The sequence below is a fragment of the Anser anser genome, assembly GCF_964211835.1.
Source record: "Anser anser genome assembly, chromosome: 18".
NCBI lineage: Eukaryota > Metazoa > Chordata > Aves > Anseriformes > Anatidae > Anser > Anser anser.
The window spans coordinates 9,800,751-9,816,444 of record NC_139739.1 but is presented as its reverse complement, the minus strand read 5'-3'; the positions used below and the strand labels follow the sequence as shown (position 1 = coordinate 9,816,444).

Here is a 15,694-nt window from a genome sequence, read left to right as displayed (position 1 = left end):
GGGTTGGCAGCAGCCCCCACGTACCGCAGCACCGCGGGGACAGCACGGCACGCATCCTGCATGCACCCACGGACCCGCAGCGCCAGGGCTGCCCCGCGCAGCGCCGCCTGCACACCACCGCAGCCACTAAAGCCAGACTGATTTTATTCAAATTGCGAATGTAAAACAGAATAATAATAATAATAATAAAAAAAACAAAACTCACTGGCTTCAAAGCAGAAAGCCCCGGGGGAATCGCTCCCAGGCTTTCCTCTTTCCTCCTTGGCCCTCCCGCGCTAGTTTTAAGGCTGTGCTCGGTGCTGACAACACAACGAGGGGAGAGGAGCTCGAGCCCCACGCCCGCTCCCCCAGGGAAAAGTTTTGGCACGAACGCGGAGGGGCCGAGCCCCAGCGCGGGGCAGGGCAAGGCTGCGGCGCGGGTGTTAGTAACGGGTTGGGGTGAAGCTCCGAAAGCTACGGGGTCACCTACGGGGCCGCCTCGGGGAGCGGAACGGGAGGCGGCAGGAGGGCAGGGGGGGAATGTGGAAGAAGGGTTTTGCATCGGAGGTCGCCCCCGGCCGAGGGGATGTGCCAAGGGGCCAAGTCTGAGACGGGGGCTGCGCCTCCTCGCCCCGTCTCTCGCACGCGTCTCAACTGTAAACCGCAAGTGGAGGGGGCACCCGGCTCACCCCGATCCTGTCCCCTGGGTAAGGGAAATTAAGGGCCTGGGCGACTTTGGGTGTTGCCTGCTCAGCACCCCGGGATGAGGGGTACCTGGGGTGGGATGCTGCACCCCGAGCCGCCTGGGAGCCTGGCGCATCCCAAGGGCAGCGCTGGGGCATTGCACCGGCACGGCTCTCAGCAGCCCCAAAAAGAGCTGGTCCCAAGCAGCCAGCAGCTTGAGGGGCTGCAGCTGCTGGCTGCTGTGAGGTGCAGAACCAGGGGCCAGGAGGAAGAGGCACCAGGCTCATCCCAACCGGGGAATGGGGCTGGCACATCCCACTGGGACACAAAGCCACCGTGCTCCGGGTGAGCACAGCCTGGGGTGCGGGAGGACAGCTTCCCCCGCCTCCACGGCCATGTTCACGCACAACTAATAATTTAAACTGCTCCACAGCTTGTTCCTATAAATAAAGGCTGCCAGGTTGGCGGAGGAGGGGGGACAGGAGGGCCAGGTGGTGATCCCGGCCTGCAGACACGTGCGGGAGACTTGGGCCCTTGGCAGCAGCAGCTCCGGCCTTGGTCATTGCTCTCCAGCTGCAGCCTCGTGGTGGCGGCGGAGGCGCACGGCCACCCCGGCCCGCGCTGCTCAGTCTGTTTTCCACACCTTGTTGAGGAACTTCACCACCTCGTCGTAGATGACAAAGACGATGGCCACGTCGAGGCAGACGCGGCCCAGGCGAGGCACCGTGCCCTTGTAGAACCTGCCGGGGACAGAGAGGGTGGTGGGTGCGGGTGGGAGCCAAGGGGATGCTCCACAAGTGCCCCCATCGCCCTTCTCCTTCCTCCTGCAGCTGGGTTCTGCCTCACCCAGGCCTGTCCCCCAGCTCGGGCTGACCCCGCTCCCACCCATCTCCAGCCCCAATCCCACACCCGCAGGAGGGCTTACGCTAGGGGTCCCTCATATTTCATGATCTGGTAGGCACAGTCCCAGGTGCTCTTGTACTTGTGCGCTTCCAGCCCCTGCGGGGAGGAAAAAGAAGGGTCAGATGCTGGAGTCAGGGCATCCAGGAGGGATTTAGGGGCGATGCAGAGCTGGAGTGAGTCAGGAGGAACTGACTGGTGGGAACAGTGAGCGCGGGGCATCTTTGTGCCGTGGTGCCGTACCTGCATCCTGGTCTTCACCACGTCTAAGGGTGTGTTGCCGAAGACGCTCGCAGCTCCTGCGAGGGCTCCGAACACCCCTGTGACGAAGGGGTTGATGACTTTGTTGGGATCATCCCCTGGAGAGGAAGAGAGGTTGAGAGGTGGTGACAAAGCCCAGCTCAGGGAGAAGGCCGCCAGGTTTGGCTGCCAGCAGGCAGGTGAGGTGGTGCTTCAGCACCAGGACCCTTCGGCCCCTGACAGCCAGGACGCCCTTCCCCTGTTTTTTATCGTGCCCCATCATGAAAGGCTGAGCCGGGGTGGCACTGCGTGGGTACGGGGACGCATTACCTTTGTACCAGTTCTTGAGGGATGTCATGACGAAGAAGCGGATGGCCTGGTTGGATCCTTGCTTGAGGACGGTCGCGGTTAAGCCCTGGTAGGTCCCCTTCAGCCCTGTGGTGAGGGAAGGTGTTAGTGGGGAGTCCCAGCCTCGTCCCAAACCCATCCACCCCGAGGGGGTCCCATGCAGCTCCGCAGCCTCGGGTAGAGACCAGACCTTCCCGCTGACCTCCTCCAAGCCACGGCTCCCAGCCTCTGCCCGTTCCCACAGCACGGGGGTGACCAGGCCCCCCTGTGACTGCTTCCCCGTGACTCACCCTGTTCCCGAACGATCTCCCTGACGCCGTGGAAGAAGCCGCGGTATTTCGGCTTGGGGGAGCACTGGTCGTGGATAAACTTCACCTGCGGGGAGACGGCGCGTTGGTGTCAGCCGAGGCGAGGAGGACAGGGGCTCCTCTGGGGAGGAGACAGAAGCCAGGGCCCCTGTCTGTCCCCACCTTGATGGTCTCCATGGGGCACACCACCACCACCGCCTCGGCCACGCCGGCGCCCAGCCCGCAGACAAGGCCCCGCGTGCTGTCCAGCCGGCCCTTCTCGTCTCTCATCTGGTTGCTGAGGAACTCGAACATGCCGAACCTGCGGAGAGGCCGCAGTGACAACCCCGGGGGTGCCCACACACCCTGCCAAGGGATGGGGGGATGCTGAGCCCAAAGCCACCCCTGCTTTGCTGCTGTGAAAATGCCAATGAGCACAGCCCTGGGACCCCCCCGTGGCGCAGGGGACACCTACCTCACGGCGGCCTTGGGGATGGAGCCGTACACCAGCGAGCTGAGGCCCCGGTACAGCCCCCGGATGCCATGGTCACGGACGGTCTGCTTCACGCAGTCCCCTGGGGCAGAGCACAGCGGTGTCACCGTCACCCAACGCACCAAGGGCCACCATGCTCACCCCCCCCAAGACCTGCTCGCTGTCCCCCCAGGAAGCCTCCAGGCCCGCCAGCCTCACCGATGCCCTTGTAGCGGGGCGGGTTGGCCTTCTCGTCCAGCTGCAGCTGCGTCTTCACATACTCGGTGGGGAATGTAATGCAGATCTCGATCCCTCCGGCGAGGCCACCTGGAAGACAGGAGGGGAAATTTGGGCTGCAGCAGTGCCCTGCCGGCCCCGTACCTCATGGACATGGTGACTGTCTGTCCAGGAAGGGCCAGGTTATCAAAAGCACACAGCGAGCGAGCATTTTCCTTTGGAAACCACCATTTTGGTGCTCTGTGAAACTACTGCTCCCTCAACAACTGGCTGCAGCCCGGAGGCGAGGAGGGGCCATTTATAAACCCAACACAGACAAATGGCATCATGCATACTCCATCCAAACCCCTGCTCCTATCGCGAGGCACGGAGCTCGCCCAGGACCTGCTCACGTCCCTCTCCAGCAGCTCAGCACCAGCAGGAGCCCACTTGCAGACGGCGCGGTGCCGGCACAGAGGCACAATTATAATCAACCCCCTCCGGCTGCCCTGCCAGGACCCATGCGGAGGAGGCTGCCACGTGCTGATTACAGGGGCTGAGGATGTCCCTGCTGCACAGCGCTGCCCAAGGCCACGCCAGCACCACAGGCATCGTCACCATCCTGTGTACTCTGAGCTTTGGGAGCAGCAGCACCGACCCCGGGTGTTTGCACAGGCTGAGGGGGTTCAACCCCAGTTTTGCTGCATGCTGGTGCCTGCTCCTGGCAAAACGCTCTTGCATCTTGGCTCCTCCAGCAGCACTTTGGCTCCCCAGCATGCAGCCCCGCTGGCATGGCCCTGATTAATGCCACAGGGTGTCCCCAGTAGGGACTGTCCCCTGGGACAGGAGCAGGGTGAGGCATGCAGTGGGTTATTCTGGTCTGCAGCAAAACACGCAGCCCCCACGCTGCACAGCAGAGCACGGCTCAACTTATCAGCACTCCAACGTGCCCAGCAAGGCGATGCTGATAGAGGACAGCGGCTGCTCCTTGGCTGCAGCTGTGCCCGGGGATGCTGGGAAGCCCAAGCTGGCAGGATGGGAGCTCGGCACCAGCACCAGGAGGGTGCCAAAGTGCAGAGCACATGCTGGTCATGCTGTGCCAGCTCCCAGCGTGGGAGCCAAAGCAGAGCACATTTCCAAAAGCACGGCCCCGCGGTGTCTCAGGCACTGAAGCCAGCAGCTGCCACCTCTGCAGGGCGAAACCTGCGGGGCCAGGGCACCCACAGCCCCCTCTCATCCAGCACAAACACCTCTTATCAGCCCCTGGCATCCCAGCAGGCAACACCCGCAGAGGCACTGAGGGAAACGGCCCCGCTGGGGGCCATCCAAAAGGACTTTCTGAGTGACGCAGGGGGCCAGGAGCATCGTCCCTCACAGGGGACGCGGGGCCAGCCCCAGTACACACAGGGGCCTCTTGTTCTCCTCCTGAGCTCCAGCTCTGTGCGAGCAGCGATACGAGAGCAGCAGCCCCCGGCACACTAAGCACCGCACCGCTCCCCACCGCTGCCACGCCGCGGCTGCGGACGCTTCACGAGCTGTCAATATTTGCTCCCACTCGTTCCCCTGGCGCCAGCTGCTGCCCTGGCAGCTCCCGGAGCAGGGAAGCGCCTGAAACAAACCACAGCCCAGCGAACAGCAGTGCCCACGGGCAGGGCAGACGAAGCAACTAGAGGCAGGGGAGGGATGCTGCTGGGAGGCCCTGGCACCGCAGAGCCTCTGCAGCACCCCGGCTGTTTTGGGACAGGACACACAGCTCTGGCAGGCCAGGACAGCGTGGGAACTCTAGGGTTTGGGCAGCCTTTTCCGCCTTTCCTCTGCCTGCAGAGTGGCAGAGCAACACGAGCCTGGCAGGCAGGCAAGCCAAGCAGAGGTCCTGCCCTGCTGTCTCAGCTTCGTCTCCCCACACTCTTTTATTCCAGCAGAAACCTTATTCTATGCAAATAAATCACCCCATCCCCTGCAAGCCAGCCCAGCACCGGGTCCTTCCAACACGCCCTCCCTCGCCGGGGGTGCAGAGGGCCCTGCAACCTGTTTACCCGGACTTTAACCAGCCGCTTCAGCTCTTGCAACACTGCGGAGTCAGCACCAACAGCAGCGACCGCTCAGGGGGTGAAAGAGCAAGCAGGCCAGCGAGAGCCAAGGCTCTCAGCCATTAGCAAGATGAGAGATGGAGAGAGGACAAGGATGTCCTTCAGGGATGCATCGGGGGGGTTCTGCTGGCGCCGGGGCTTGCTCCCCGCCTGCACTGAGCCTGCAGTCGCTGCCAGCATACCCAGACCCGGTGGAAAGGCAAAGGGGGGCACCCACTGTCAAAATCACGCTTGGCATTACTTCCCTGGAATAAATGTAATTCACTTTTTGGATGGGCCAGGACAGTGTTGGGCCACAGCTCCTGGACACTGCCACGGGGACTTGGCAGGAAGGAAAAAAAGGGCTTTTGGGGACAGCAGGAGGGCGCTGCCCTGCGGCTCGGGCACGAGCATGCACAGCTCATGACGACGCCGGGGCCCCTGTGCACCATTAGCAAGCAGCTCCTCGGGGGCTCTGGGGACACCAGCAGCACTGTCACCAGCCTGTTCCACAGGATGGGTGCTGGGGGCAGGAGGACACAGCTAGCTGTGTCCTGGGGCCTTGGGAGAAGACCCCCAGCACTGTCAGACCCCGCAAAGCCCCAGCTGGCATCCACTGCCCTTTCTGGGAGCGAGGCAGGCACCGGGGGCTGTGGTGACGTGCTTTGCTCCTCGGTGCCTGCACGGCTCTGATGAGAAGTAGGCACCTGGAGAGCAATCCCAGCCTCTCCGTTTTAAGGGCAGTTTCCCACGAAAACACACAAGCACCTGATTTCCATACAAAAAGCTCCTCCTGACTTCAGCTTTCACAAGATCCTTTCAGGATGTTACTTCTGAGGCCCTGGCAGCACAGGGCTGACCCACGCCTGGTGCAGGCGGTGCAGCATGTGGGGAACGGCCAGATTTCAGCCCTGCACAGGCCCTGGTACATCGGGGAAGCCGAGTCCCATGCTCCCCCCACGGGAGGCACAGGTCTACGCCACGAGCTGAGGGTCACGGCCCAGGCCACACACCTGGTGCATGCTGTGCCCACGGCTCCTTCCCTCATGAGGGGACTTTGTGCCCTTCCCCGTGAGCCTGGTTAGACTTCAGAACTGGGATAAAAGAACAACACAAAAAAAAAATCAAAGTCCAGCAGGGCGCTATAGATCAGGAATCATGACCACAGCCTGGCAGCTCGTTGTGGCTCCCCGCAGCCCTGGCAGCAGCGAAGCCCCCTGCAACGGCCCCGCTGTGCCAGCCCCTCTGCGCCGTCCGATTTACACAACCAGGCTAAACTGGGTGGTGGAGAAACCCTCCGATGTGTGCAGCAGGGAAACTGGTTCAACGGGCTCCACCCTCCGCTGCTGTGAGCCACGTTGTGCAACGGGCTTGGGAAAGCTGGGCCCCGAGAGCCAGGCCCCGAGAGCCAGGCCCCAAAATCTGGGCCCCAAAAACAAGGCCTGGGCCAGCTCCCCCCGAGGCAATGGCTTTGGCTGGGGCACCCAGCACCTTGCAGACCTCACAGTCCACGTTGGGCCACCTCCTCCTGCAGCACACCCCATAAAGCAGCACCTCCACATCCTCCCCTTCAGAGCCCCGTCCTCGGGGAAGGCCGAGGCTGGGCTGCTCCGCGGGTCTCAGCAGCGGTGAGAAGAGGCAGGACTGTGCTCACAGCATGGCCGCTTCCTCGAAACCAGGTTACCTGAGGACTACCCATGGTGTTGTTTGAATGGGGAAAGTGTCCTGCAACAGGTCAGCGCTTCTCAGAAAACATCCGTCCGCTGCCCCAGGGGCCAGGGCCCTGGAAGGTCTCCCATCTGATATGGGCAAGGCCAGTGGGGCGCGCTGGGTTTCATCATCTGCATTGGTAAATACACACGTGGGCACTTTCGTCACCGTGACAGGCTATGGACAGGCTGGAGAAAGCCTTATAGCCCTGGGGGCACGCACAGCAGCACAAACACGAAGTGCCTCTGTACCCCGTGTCAGCAAACATCCCCACGCCAACAGTGCTGCGGGCAGTCCTGGGGACTGGGATGGGGGAACCTGTCCCCAGTCTTACTGGAGCTGTCTTGTTTCAACAGGCCGGCCTTTCACAACTTGCTCATTCAGCTCAGTTGCTTCTGAATGGGCCAATATTGTAATAAAACATTTTATAGCGCATCTTAAACTCCTCGGCTGTGAGTATAATGACAAAAGCTGTTTCCCCCTGCTGACAGTCACAGCATTATCTGACTTGGCCCCTGGCTCAACCAGCCCTCGCACCATCCCCCTGTACAGCCCGAGGTCCCAGCTCCATGCTGGTGTCACCAATGCTGTGAGTAGAGGGGTGACAGCAGCACAGGGTAAACGCTGGCTCCCTGCTCCACCACCCCTCTCCAGATGCTACCTTTAAGCGTCCAAAATCTTTCTGAAGACAGGCAGCAGGGAGCTGACATCAGAGCTGGGGGCTGCTGGATGATTCCCCCCACAAGCTCCAGCTGGGCACGGATGATGGAGCACTGCTGGGACCTGGGGACAGTCCCTGCTCCCCAGCTGCCAGCACAGGGGAGCTGTGCTGCACCAGGCACTGGAGCATGGCGAGACAACAGAGACAGCAAAATATCAACTCCTGCTGACAGGGGAGCGACCCAGAGACCCCAGAGGCCAAGCACGGGGTCACCGCTCCCTGCCTGGACAGGAGTGGGGCCTCACATTGGCATGCACCGCACAAGGCCGCCAGCGACGGGAGACACTGCAACATCCCCGAGCTGTCAGCTCGCGCTGCTGAGTGCCGCTGTGAAGACGGACGGCTCTTTCCCTCCATTTACGTCAGCCCACAGAAAATGGTGCCCTGCAGAACGGCAAGCAGAGCATCGGGCAGGCGGATAGCTCGGCGATGCACGCTCCAAAGGCCTGGGCTGAGCCCCAGCTCACACGGAGCTCACTCAGACCACAGCCGCTGAGCACCTCGGGGTGGTTTCGCAGCCCGGGGGCTGGCGGCCTCCTCCCCACCATGGCCTTGGGGCTGCTTGCAGCTCCCGCAGCAGCTGCACGAGCAGAGGAACTGGGAGCGAGCAGGACCTGGGCAGGATGACTGCTGCCCTCCAGGAGCGCCCTGGTGGACTGAAGACACTTGGGAAGGAGCCTCCTGTAAGGAGCAGCTTTCACACCCAGACCTGGACTCCTCTTTGGCAGGTATAGCACTTCCTAAGAAAGATTGTATCAAGAGATAAACAAAGAAGAGGAAACTAAAGCTCTAGTTGCTACCTTGCTCTTTACCTGTACCCGGACTCCCTGCTGAAGGTGCAGCTTTGTGCCCTTCCCTTCCTGCCCGCAGGATCCCCTCTCCCTCCTGCCCCACTCCAAGGACATGTCGCTGCCATTCCCAGCGGCACTCGACGTTTGCAGCAAACAACAGAGCAGCAGCCGCGACCACTGCCAGCTCCTTCCAAATCAAGCGCCGCGTAGGACAGCATCCAGCAGCGCTGCCTCCCCGGCGAGGCAGGATTACACAGAGGCAGGGACGGCGAGCAGAGGCACCGTGCAGGCAGCGGGCGGCTTCTCCGGGGGAGGGAACAGACCCCAGGCTTCAAAGCCAGCTAAAAACGGAGTCAGTCTGTACTTAACTCTGGGCAGGGCAGGCAAAGCCTTTCATCAGGCAGCCACTGCTAACCAGGAGCAAAGTTCTCACGAGCAGCGCAGGGGTGCGGGGCTTTGCCTGCTACCTGGGGGCTCTGACAAACCTCCTGCAGGCTGGCCTCAAGCCCTGCGGTGCCCAAAAAATGAGCTTGGAGAGCTCTGGGTCTGGGTCCTGCCGGCCCTGCAGCCAGCTCTCAGTGAGGGGAACGGCAGCGCCTGGCGCCGCGGGAGGAGCTAGCAGCCCCATGGGCTAAGGCTTTGCTTGGAAGATGGCAGTGAGGAAAACAAAAGCTTGCTGTGAGGAGGGAGACCTGGCTGGATTCCCTGCTAGCAGCTCACCCAGCAGTGCAGTACAAGCTGGCCATCTGATCAGCCACAGCCCATGAGAAAGCCATGCCAGCTTCACACCAGATAACAGCCAGCATGTGAGTTAGAAAGAAACACATCATGCCCACTCAGCACAAAGCCTGCACAGTTACCCATCTTTTAACCAAGTTTCAGCATGACAAAGTCACACCAAAGCTGTATGTCACACTTCTGATCCGGTTCCAGGACCCCAGCACAGCTCTGCAATATGGGTTCAGGGCCAGGGGGCGAGGCAGCGGCAGGGATCCGCACCCCTCTCTGACTGCATGTGCTGATGCCTGCAGCACCTCTAAAGCCAAATCCAAGCTGCACCATGCAGGACGGCCAGGCTGCCTTCGTGTGTCCCGGCCACGCGGCGCCAGCAGCGCTCTCAGCAGAGGCGCAGGCGCTGTGGCCGCAGCGAGGTGAACGGCTGCCCTGGCACACAGCAACTGCTTGGACACAGGAGGGCCCATTTGCAAATTAATTTTTAACTTTTTGTTTGTCTGTGGTGACAATGAAGAAGAAGAACTGGCAGCGAGAGCTTCGCTGGCATCCTTTTAGAAGTGCCAGACCCACACTGCTCGGGTCCGGGTGGCACAAGGGAGCAGAAGGACCCATGGCAGAGGGTCTGGGCTGCGCAGGGTGCAGTAGCAGATGTGCACTCAGAGCAGGATACTTAACACAGCCAGTGCAAGGCAGATGAAGCACAGCACAGTTGGAATGGTCTTGCCTGAGCACCTCCAGCTCTCCAAAAAGCAGAGCTCTGGAGGTCACAGGCACGCATCGTGCTGGCAGGGGTTTGGGAATGCCCTCGGGTCAGCGCGGGCACCCCCTGACTGCACCGCACCCCCGAGCAGCCCGGGGCGCAGCGAGTTAACAGCGGCGCTCCAGCACTGCTGTGGTTCTGTAACACAATTAGATGCCACAGAGGCAAGGCTGGACTTCTGCCCATTAACCAATTACTCTGATTTGCTGCCTGCAAGGAGAGGACTAGCATCTCAATAGGGCCCTTCTTCCACCTCCGCAGCCTCACGTGGACCCATGAGGGCTCCTCCGAGTGCAGGCATGTGCAGCGTTGTGCTGGGCTGCACAGCCCAGCGCCTGGCCGAGCCCCTGGGCCCCTTGGTTCAGAGCAGAACAGCTTCCAGGCGTCCTGGCCAGGAAGGGAAGGGCAGGCCCGCTGCAGCCTCCTCCAGCGCACACCACTAAGCCACCTACAGCTGATGATCCCCGATTAGGGACCCACACAGGAGCTGTGGAAGCCTCCTGACGCATGGGTCCAGGCAGCAGTAACCCGACACACTGTGCGTGGGCAGCAAGCTGGGAAAGACTGGGGTTTTTGGGTGGGAGCAAGCAGCCTGTCCTTCCCCATCCTAAACTTGGGTTAAACCCTATTTTAAAGGCCTCTAAATAAAAGGTGTAAGAGCAAGGCTGAGCTAACTCTCCAAGGGGGGTGGTAGTACAGATCCGGAGCCCAAGCAGGCAGCTTGTACCCTCACCGGGATTTTTGCTGGATGAGGCTCCCTTGGCCACGGTTGCACCCCAGTCCTCCAGCCGGGCAGGATGTGACCCGGGGAGGCTCCGGCACCCTTTGCACGCATCCACTTGGGGCAGGGGGCAGCAGGAGGGGAGCGGCCAGGGCTGGGCTCCCGGCACCCAGCCGTGAGGGCAGCCACAGCCTCCCCGGCCAAGCCTCTGCTGGGGGAGGCCAGGGCTCGGCCTCGGCGGGGAGCTGACAGTTGGGCAGAGGAACAAAGGCACGATCGCAGGAGGGGGGGACTCGGCTGGAAAACACAAAAGCGTTACGCCTGCGGATCGGGCGAAGGCTGCGATGGCTCGTTTCAGAGAGAAGGCGCTCGCCTGCGCTCTGGGCACCGTCCCGCAAGAAGACGCCCGGCAGGGGAAGGAGGGAGCCGCGGAGCAGCCCGCAGGCAGCGCACCCAGCCTGCCGCCGCCTCGGGCTCCGTCCAGCGCCGGGCTGGGACCGGCCCCAGCGGGAGGCAGCGCCTTGGCTCCCGCCGCGCACCGAGCCCGCCCGGACCCCCGGGGAAGGGCAGGAGAACGGGGATCAGCGCCGGGGGCACCCAGACACCGGGAGGGCGGCTCCGGCGGCGTGCGAGCCCCCGGGGAAGGCGCGGGGGGAGGCTCCCGGGGGCTGCCCCCGGCCCCGCACCTCCGGGCGCTGCCCCGGCCCCGCGGCGGGGCGCGGATGCCCACGCTGGCACCGGCGGCGGCGGGCACGCCCCCGGCCTCTTCCCACCGCCCTTTTTCTTCCACCTGCGGCCACCGGGGACCCCCCCTCGCCCCCTTACCCGCCAGGATGGCCTTGCCGGGGTGCGTGAGCTTGGCCTTGCCGGCGGGGGCGGCGGCGGCCAGGCTGCGGGGCGCGGCGGGGGCGGGCATGGCCGCGCTGCTCCGCGGCTCCTGCGCTGCCCGGCGGCGGCCGGGGCCGGGTTTTAGGGCCTCGCCCGCCGAGGGGCGGCCCCGGCGGCGTCACATCCTCACGGGGCGGGCCGAGCCGAGCCGAGCCGAGCCAGGGCCGGCCCCGCAGCCCGCGGGTGAGTCACTGGGGTGCAGCCTGGGTCCCCCGCCCGCCGGTGGCGCAGACACCTCCCCCGGGGGAGCGTAGGACGGGGCTGGATGTGAAAAGCACCCCGAGCTGTAATTTCTGGGCGTTCGCAGCGGTACAAGGTGAACGTGGCCCCTGCTGGCCCCGGGGGTGCTGCTCTACACCCCGCTTTGCCCCCCCGGCGGGGAGCAGAAGGCCGGGCAGTGACCGCAGGGAACGCCCAGCGCTCGGAGTCGGAAGAGAAACCCAACAGGCTGCTCGTCGGGGTGCTCCAGATAAATCCCCAAAGTGAAAAGCTAAGCCACTCCTAAACAAGCAGCTTGCACGAGTTTGGTTCGGCTGTAGGCCCGGGCAGACAGCCTTCCCCGCTCCGTAGCTGAAAGTTGGGTGTACAGAAGCACCAGGGAGAGGAGCCAGGGCGCTTTCCTTCCCGCCTTGGATTTTACAGAAGGGTGGGCTGTTGCAGGGAGGCTCCGGAGGCAGGGAAAGTGCACTGTGCTGCTCCACCGAGGGAACATTTTGTGTAAGAAACCTCCCCCGGCCATGCAAAGTGTGAGCTCCTGTCGAGACTTGCTGCCTGTGTGTTTTGTGAAATGAGTTTTGCCTCAGCAAGGCTCCGCAATCAGGTGGCAGGACCCTGGCTGGGCCTCGGGCGAAGGCTAAGGCCACATCTCCCGAGCACTGCGGCCGTGGCCTTGTGGGCAAACCGCCTGCAGAAGGGCCATTTGGGAAACTGAAGCACCTTTATTCTGCTAGGATTCAGGCATGCACATGAATGCATGCTGGCGCTGCAGAACTCATTCCCAGACGTGGCCAGAGGTGTGTGTGGCCTCAGAACAGCTCCGGCAGTCAGAGGCAAGTCCAGCGGGGCGGCCTTGTGGCGATGGCCGTGATGCAGCCTCTGCCTGGCTGGTTTGTGGGACAGCAGCAGGCAGGCCACTCTCCCATACGCACCTGCAATAGAGGCCACTATGACAGGGGACAGAGGCTGCTCCCTGGGGTACAAACCCCATCCCAGGACACCACTCAGTTCTCCTAGAGAAAGTCACCAGTGGGATACAGCTTTGCTTCCAATTATAACACCTGGTAGCTAGAGATCCCTTTCAGTATGAAGAATTATCAAGGCTCCTTTGCTTTACAGGAAGGCCCTTAGCTCCAAACTCTAATGTACTTGACTGTTTCCACTGCCACGTGTGCTACTACATTTCAAAACCCCTGTCAGAAAGACCTTTGCACTCTTTCATCAGTACAACCCCTGCGCCTGCCCCACAGCCTCGCCCTCTACGTGAGTACTGACCACCGGCCACCTATGCAGGCACAGAGCTAGGGGAACTTAACACCATGAGGCTTCACCACATGCTTAATAGTAAGCAGCCTCAATGGGATTCACAGAGGTGCTTACTTTGCTGAACAGAGAAAGGATTATTCATATTTAATCACACAGGTTGCAAGCCATCTCAACTTGACCTCCAAGAAGCTGCTAACAACGCTCGTCAGCAGAAAGCCTGAAGGAAAAGAGCATCTGATGAAGATAAGCAACCTCTAAAATACTAGAGGCTGCAAAAAGCATGTTTTAAATCCTGTGACTTACATGAAAGTAAAGATTTGACCAGACTCATATGGTCAAGAACATCTCCTAGGAACTGGGTGATCAAAGCATGAAAGAGCAGCTACTATTACAGACAGGGTATTGAGTCCTTTGTTTTACTGCTCTCAATCCAGGAATTTTCACGGAAACAACCACCTGGCAATCTGAACCCATTTCTACTGCTGGTGTCTGGCACTTGTTTCTGCTGCCATAGAAACAGATATGAGAACTGTTAAATACATAGATGGGTGCTATCGTAGTTCATACACCTCACAGCCGTCCTTTCAGGACCCAACAATCAGAATTGAAAATAACTGCTGAAGATGAAAGCAACATTCATAATTTTTTTGAACACACAAACACTGATTGCAGACAGAGCATCCTGGATTCTAAAAAGCACGTAAACAATGACCACACTTGATCAGCTCCAACTTATTCCTCCCTTGCCCTCACTCACCCTCTCCCAAATTATTTATTTATCACTGGCATAACTTGCATGCACACCATGGTTTTAGAGACCATAAGTGACCAATAACTTTATATTAAATGTCCTTGAATCAGAAAATCTATTCACCTCACTGAATAAACAGCTCTATCATCAGAATTATTACAACTCAAACTACTACAAGTTTTTCCACACATTATTAATTAATTATTATCCACATCGCTTGGGGTCTTACAGTACACTAAGAAACCTTAGCTCCTCTCAGGTTTCCTGACAGAGCAAACAATTCTTTCAGGCGGAACAGATCTTACACATAACAGATTTCAAGGAGAAGCGATCGTGTCAGACATTTCTGAGTCAGTGTTTCACCAGCTTTTAGGTATATGCAGAGGGAACCTATGACTGTAAGATAATGCTCTTCCAAAACAACTTGCATGATTCCCACTTGAGTACACATCCAAAAAGAGCTCCTGTTGATACTCAAGAGTATTTACTGAGATCAACAGGACTGATTATCCAGAGAGCCCAACAGAAATCCCTGTGACATTAACATTTCGAGTGGCCCTGACTCAGCTCAGATGATGAGTGAAACCCATGTAGTGCACAAAGCATTTACAGGTTCTCATTCTGCTACCAGACTATGGTCACACTTCCCTCTCAGCATGATATATTACTGAAAAACTACTTTAGTTGACAAACACTGTTTGCTGTTTACTGTAGATGAGACCATTTTCCCTTCCCACCCAAACATCTCCTAACTTCCTGGCAGGAGAACCAGCACTTTGGGAACTTGTGCTCTGCATAATATTGTAGACCTCACTACTGCGGAAAAGAACGTACCAGATGACTTGGCAATTCTTTCCTTTTATAACCATTAGGGGGGAGGAAAAGGAGAAATACATTTTTTTAGACAAAGTTTTTTTTTTTTTTTAAGTCTTAATTATAACCACAGCAGACAGAGAGAAGAAAAAAGATATTTTTCCTTGACTCACTGAACCATGCAGAATGCATGACTGAATAAACTCAAATTTTGACTCAGAATTTTTAAATTCTGACACATAAGAGGAAGACAAGACTTACCCTTCACTGACTGTATTTCAAATTCATATGAACTTAATACTTAAAAGCTAGTGACATTATAGTATCTATTTTAGTTCAGAAGAAAAGTTATGTTTTTTGCTACCTTCCTGAAAGACCTAAAAGTCTCCACACTGAAAGACCTAGACTGAAATATATGCATGCTAACAATTTTGCAGTATTTTATTAGTAAAATGTGAGTCAGGACCTATCATTACCTTTGGAAATATGCCCACAGAAAATACATAGTAATGAAAAACAAGAAAACTATACTAGCAACAAACTCTTTGAAAGCTGAATGCTTGTTGAAGATGTAACAGAATAAAAAGACCCCAAGACCATTAAGCTAGACTGGTACACCTGCAGGTTGCTATAGCAAGTACTAATTCACTCTGCAAACCACAACGTAATTACACACCAGTGTTACAAAGCACTCTTGTGTCGTTAAGCATTTTTCAGCTTTGGGTTCCATTATATTTTATCACAGATTCAAGACGTCCCAGTTTGACCTGGTGGAAACAAATGAGATCAAAGCACTCTTGGTGTATGCTGTAAAACAACAACAAAAAAATATACTCAGGTTGGAAACAGTGACAAGCCAAACCACTTACAACAGAACGCGAAGGACCAAGAAATATGGGAATAAGTTCTACAGTTAATTAATATGCCCTATCACAAAGTTTTATGCATGCTTTCCAAACTGCTTATTATGGAAACCCGGTATATATATTGCTACTTGTTCTGAGATTTGCAAGTTATATAGCCTCAATTTTTTTCAGTGCAAATTTGATCCACTGGCATGCTGTTTTAATCACACTAAAAGTTTCTCAGTGGCCAGGCAGGTTCTAGCCTGCCAATTAAAATGTCAC

At 58.4% G+C, this 15,694-nt stretch overlaps 1 protein-coding gene across 1 annotated transcript; it reads right to left on the bottom strand.

The window, feature by feature from the left end:
* Positions 1 to 127: 127 nt before the first annotated feature.
* SLC25A1 (solute carrier family 25 member 1) lies at positions 128 to 11,627 on the bottom strand. The gene is made up of 9 exons (XM_083803581.1): positions 11,459 to 11,627; positions 3,130 to 3,237; positions 2,914 to 3,013; positions 2,622 to 2,760; positions 2,442 to 2,526; positions 2,134 to 2,238; positions 1,807 to 1,922; positions 1,589 to 1,662; positions 128 to 1,403 (listed from the first exon to the last, which is right to left on the bottom strand). The coding sequence occupies exons 1-9, from the start codon at positions 11,547 to 11,549 to the stop codon at positions 1,289 to 1,291; spliced, it is 933 nt and encodes a 310-aa protein (XP_083659707.1). The 5' UTR covers positions 11,550 to 11,627; the 3' UTR covers positions 128 to 1,288.
* Between the last annotated feature and the right edge of the window lie 4,067 nt (positions 11,628 to 15,694).

Coding starts and splice junctions, on each gene's coding strand:
- SLC25A1 (XM_083803581.1), bottom strand. CDS start 11,549: ATGCCCGCCCCCGCCGCGCCCCGCAGCCTGGCCGCCGCCGCCCCCGCC. Junction 2,527..2,621: donor GCCCCATGGAGACCATCAAG/GTGGGGACAGAC, acceptor GTCTCCCCGCAG/GTGAAGTTTATCCACGACCA. Junction 1,663..1,806: donor TGGTGAAGACCAGGATGCAG/GTACGGCACCAC, acceptor TCCTCCCCGCAG/GGGCTGGAAGCGCACAAGTA.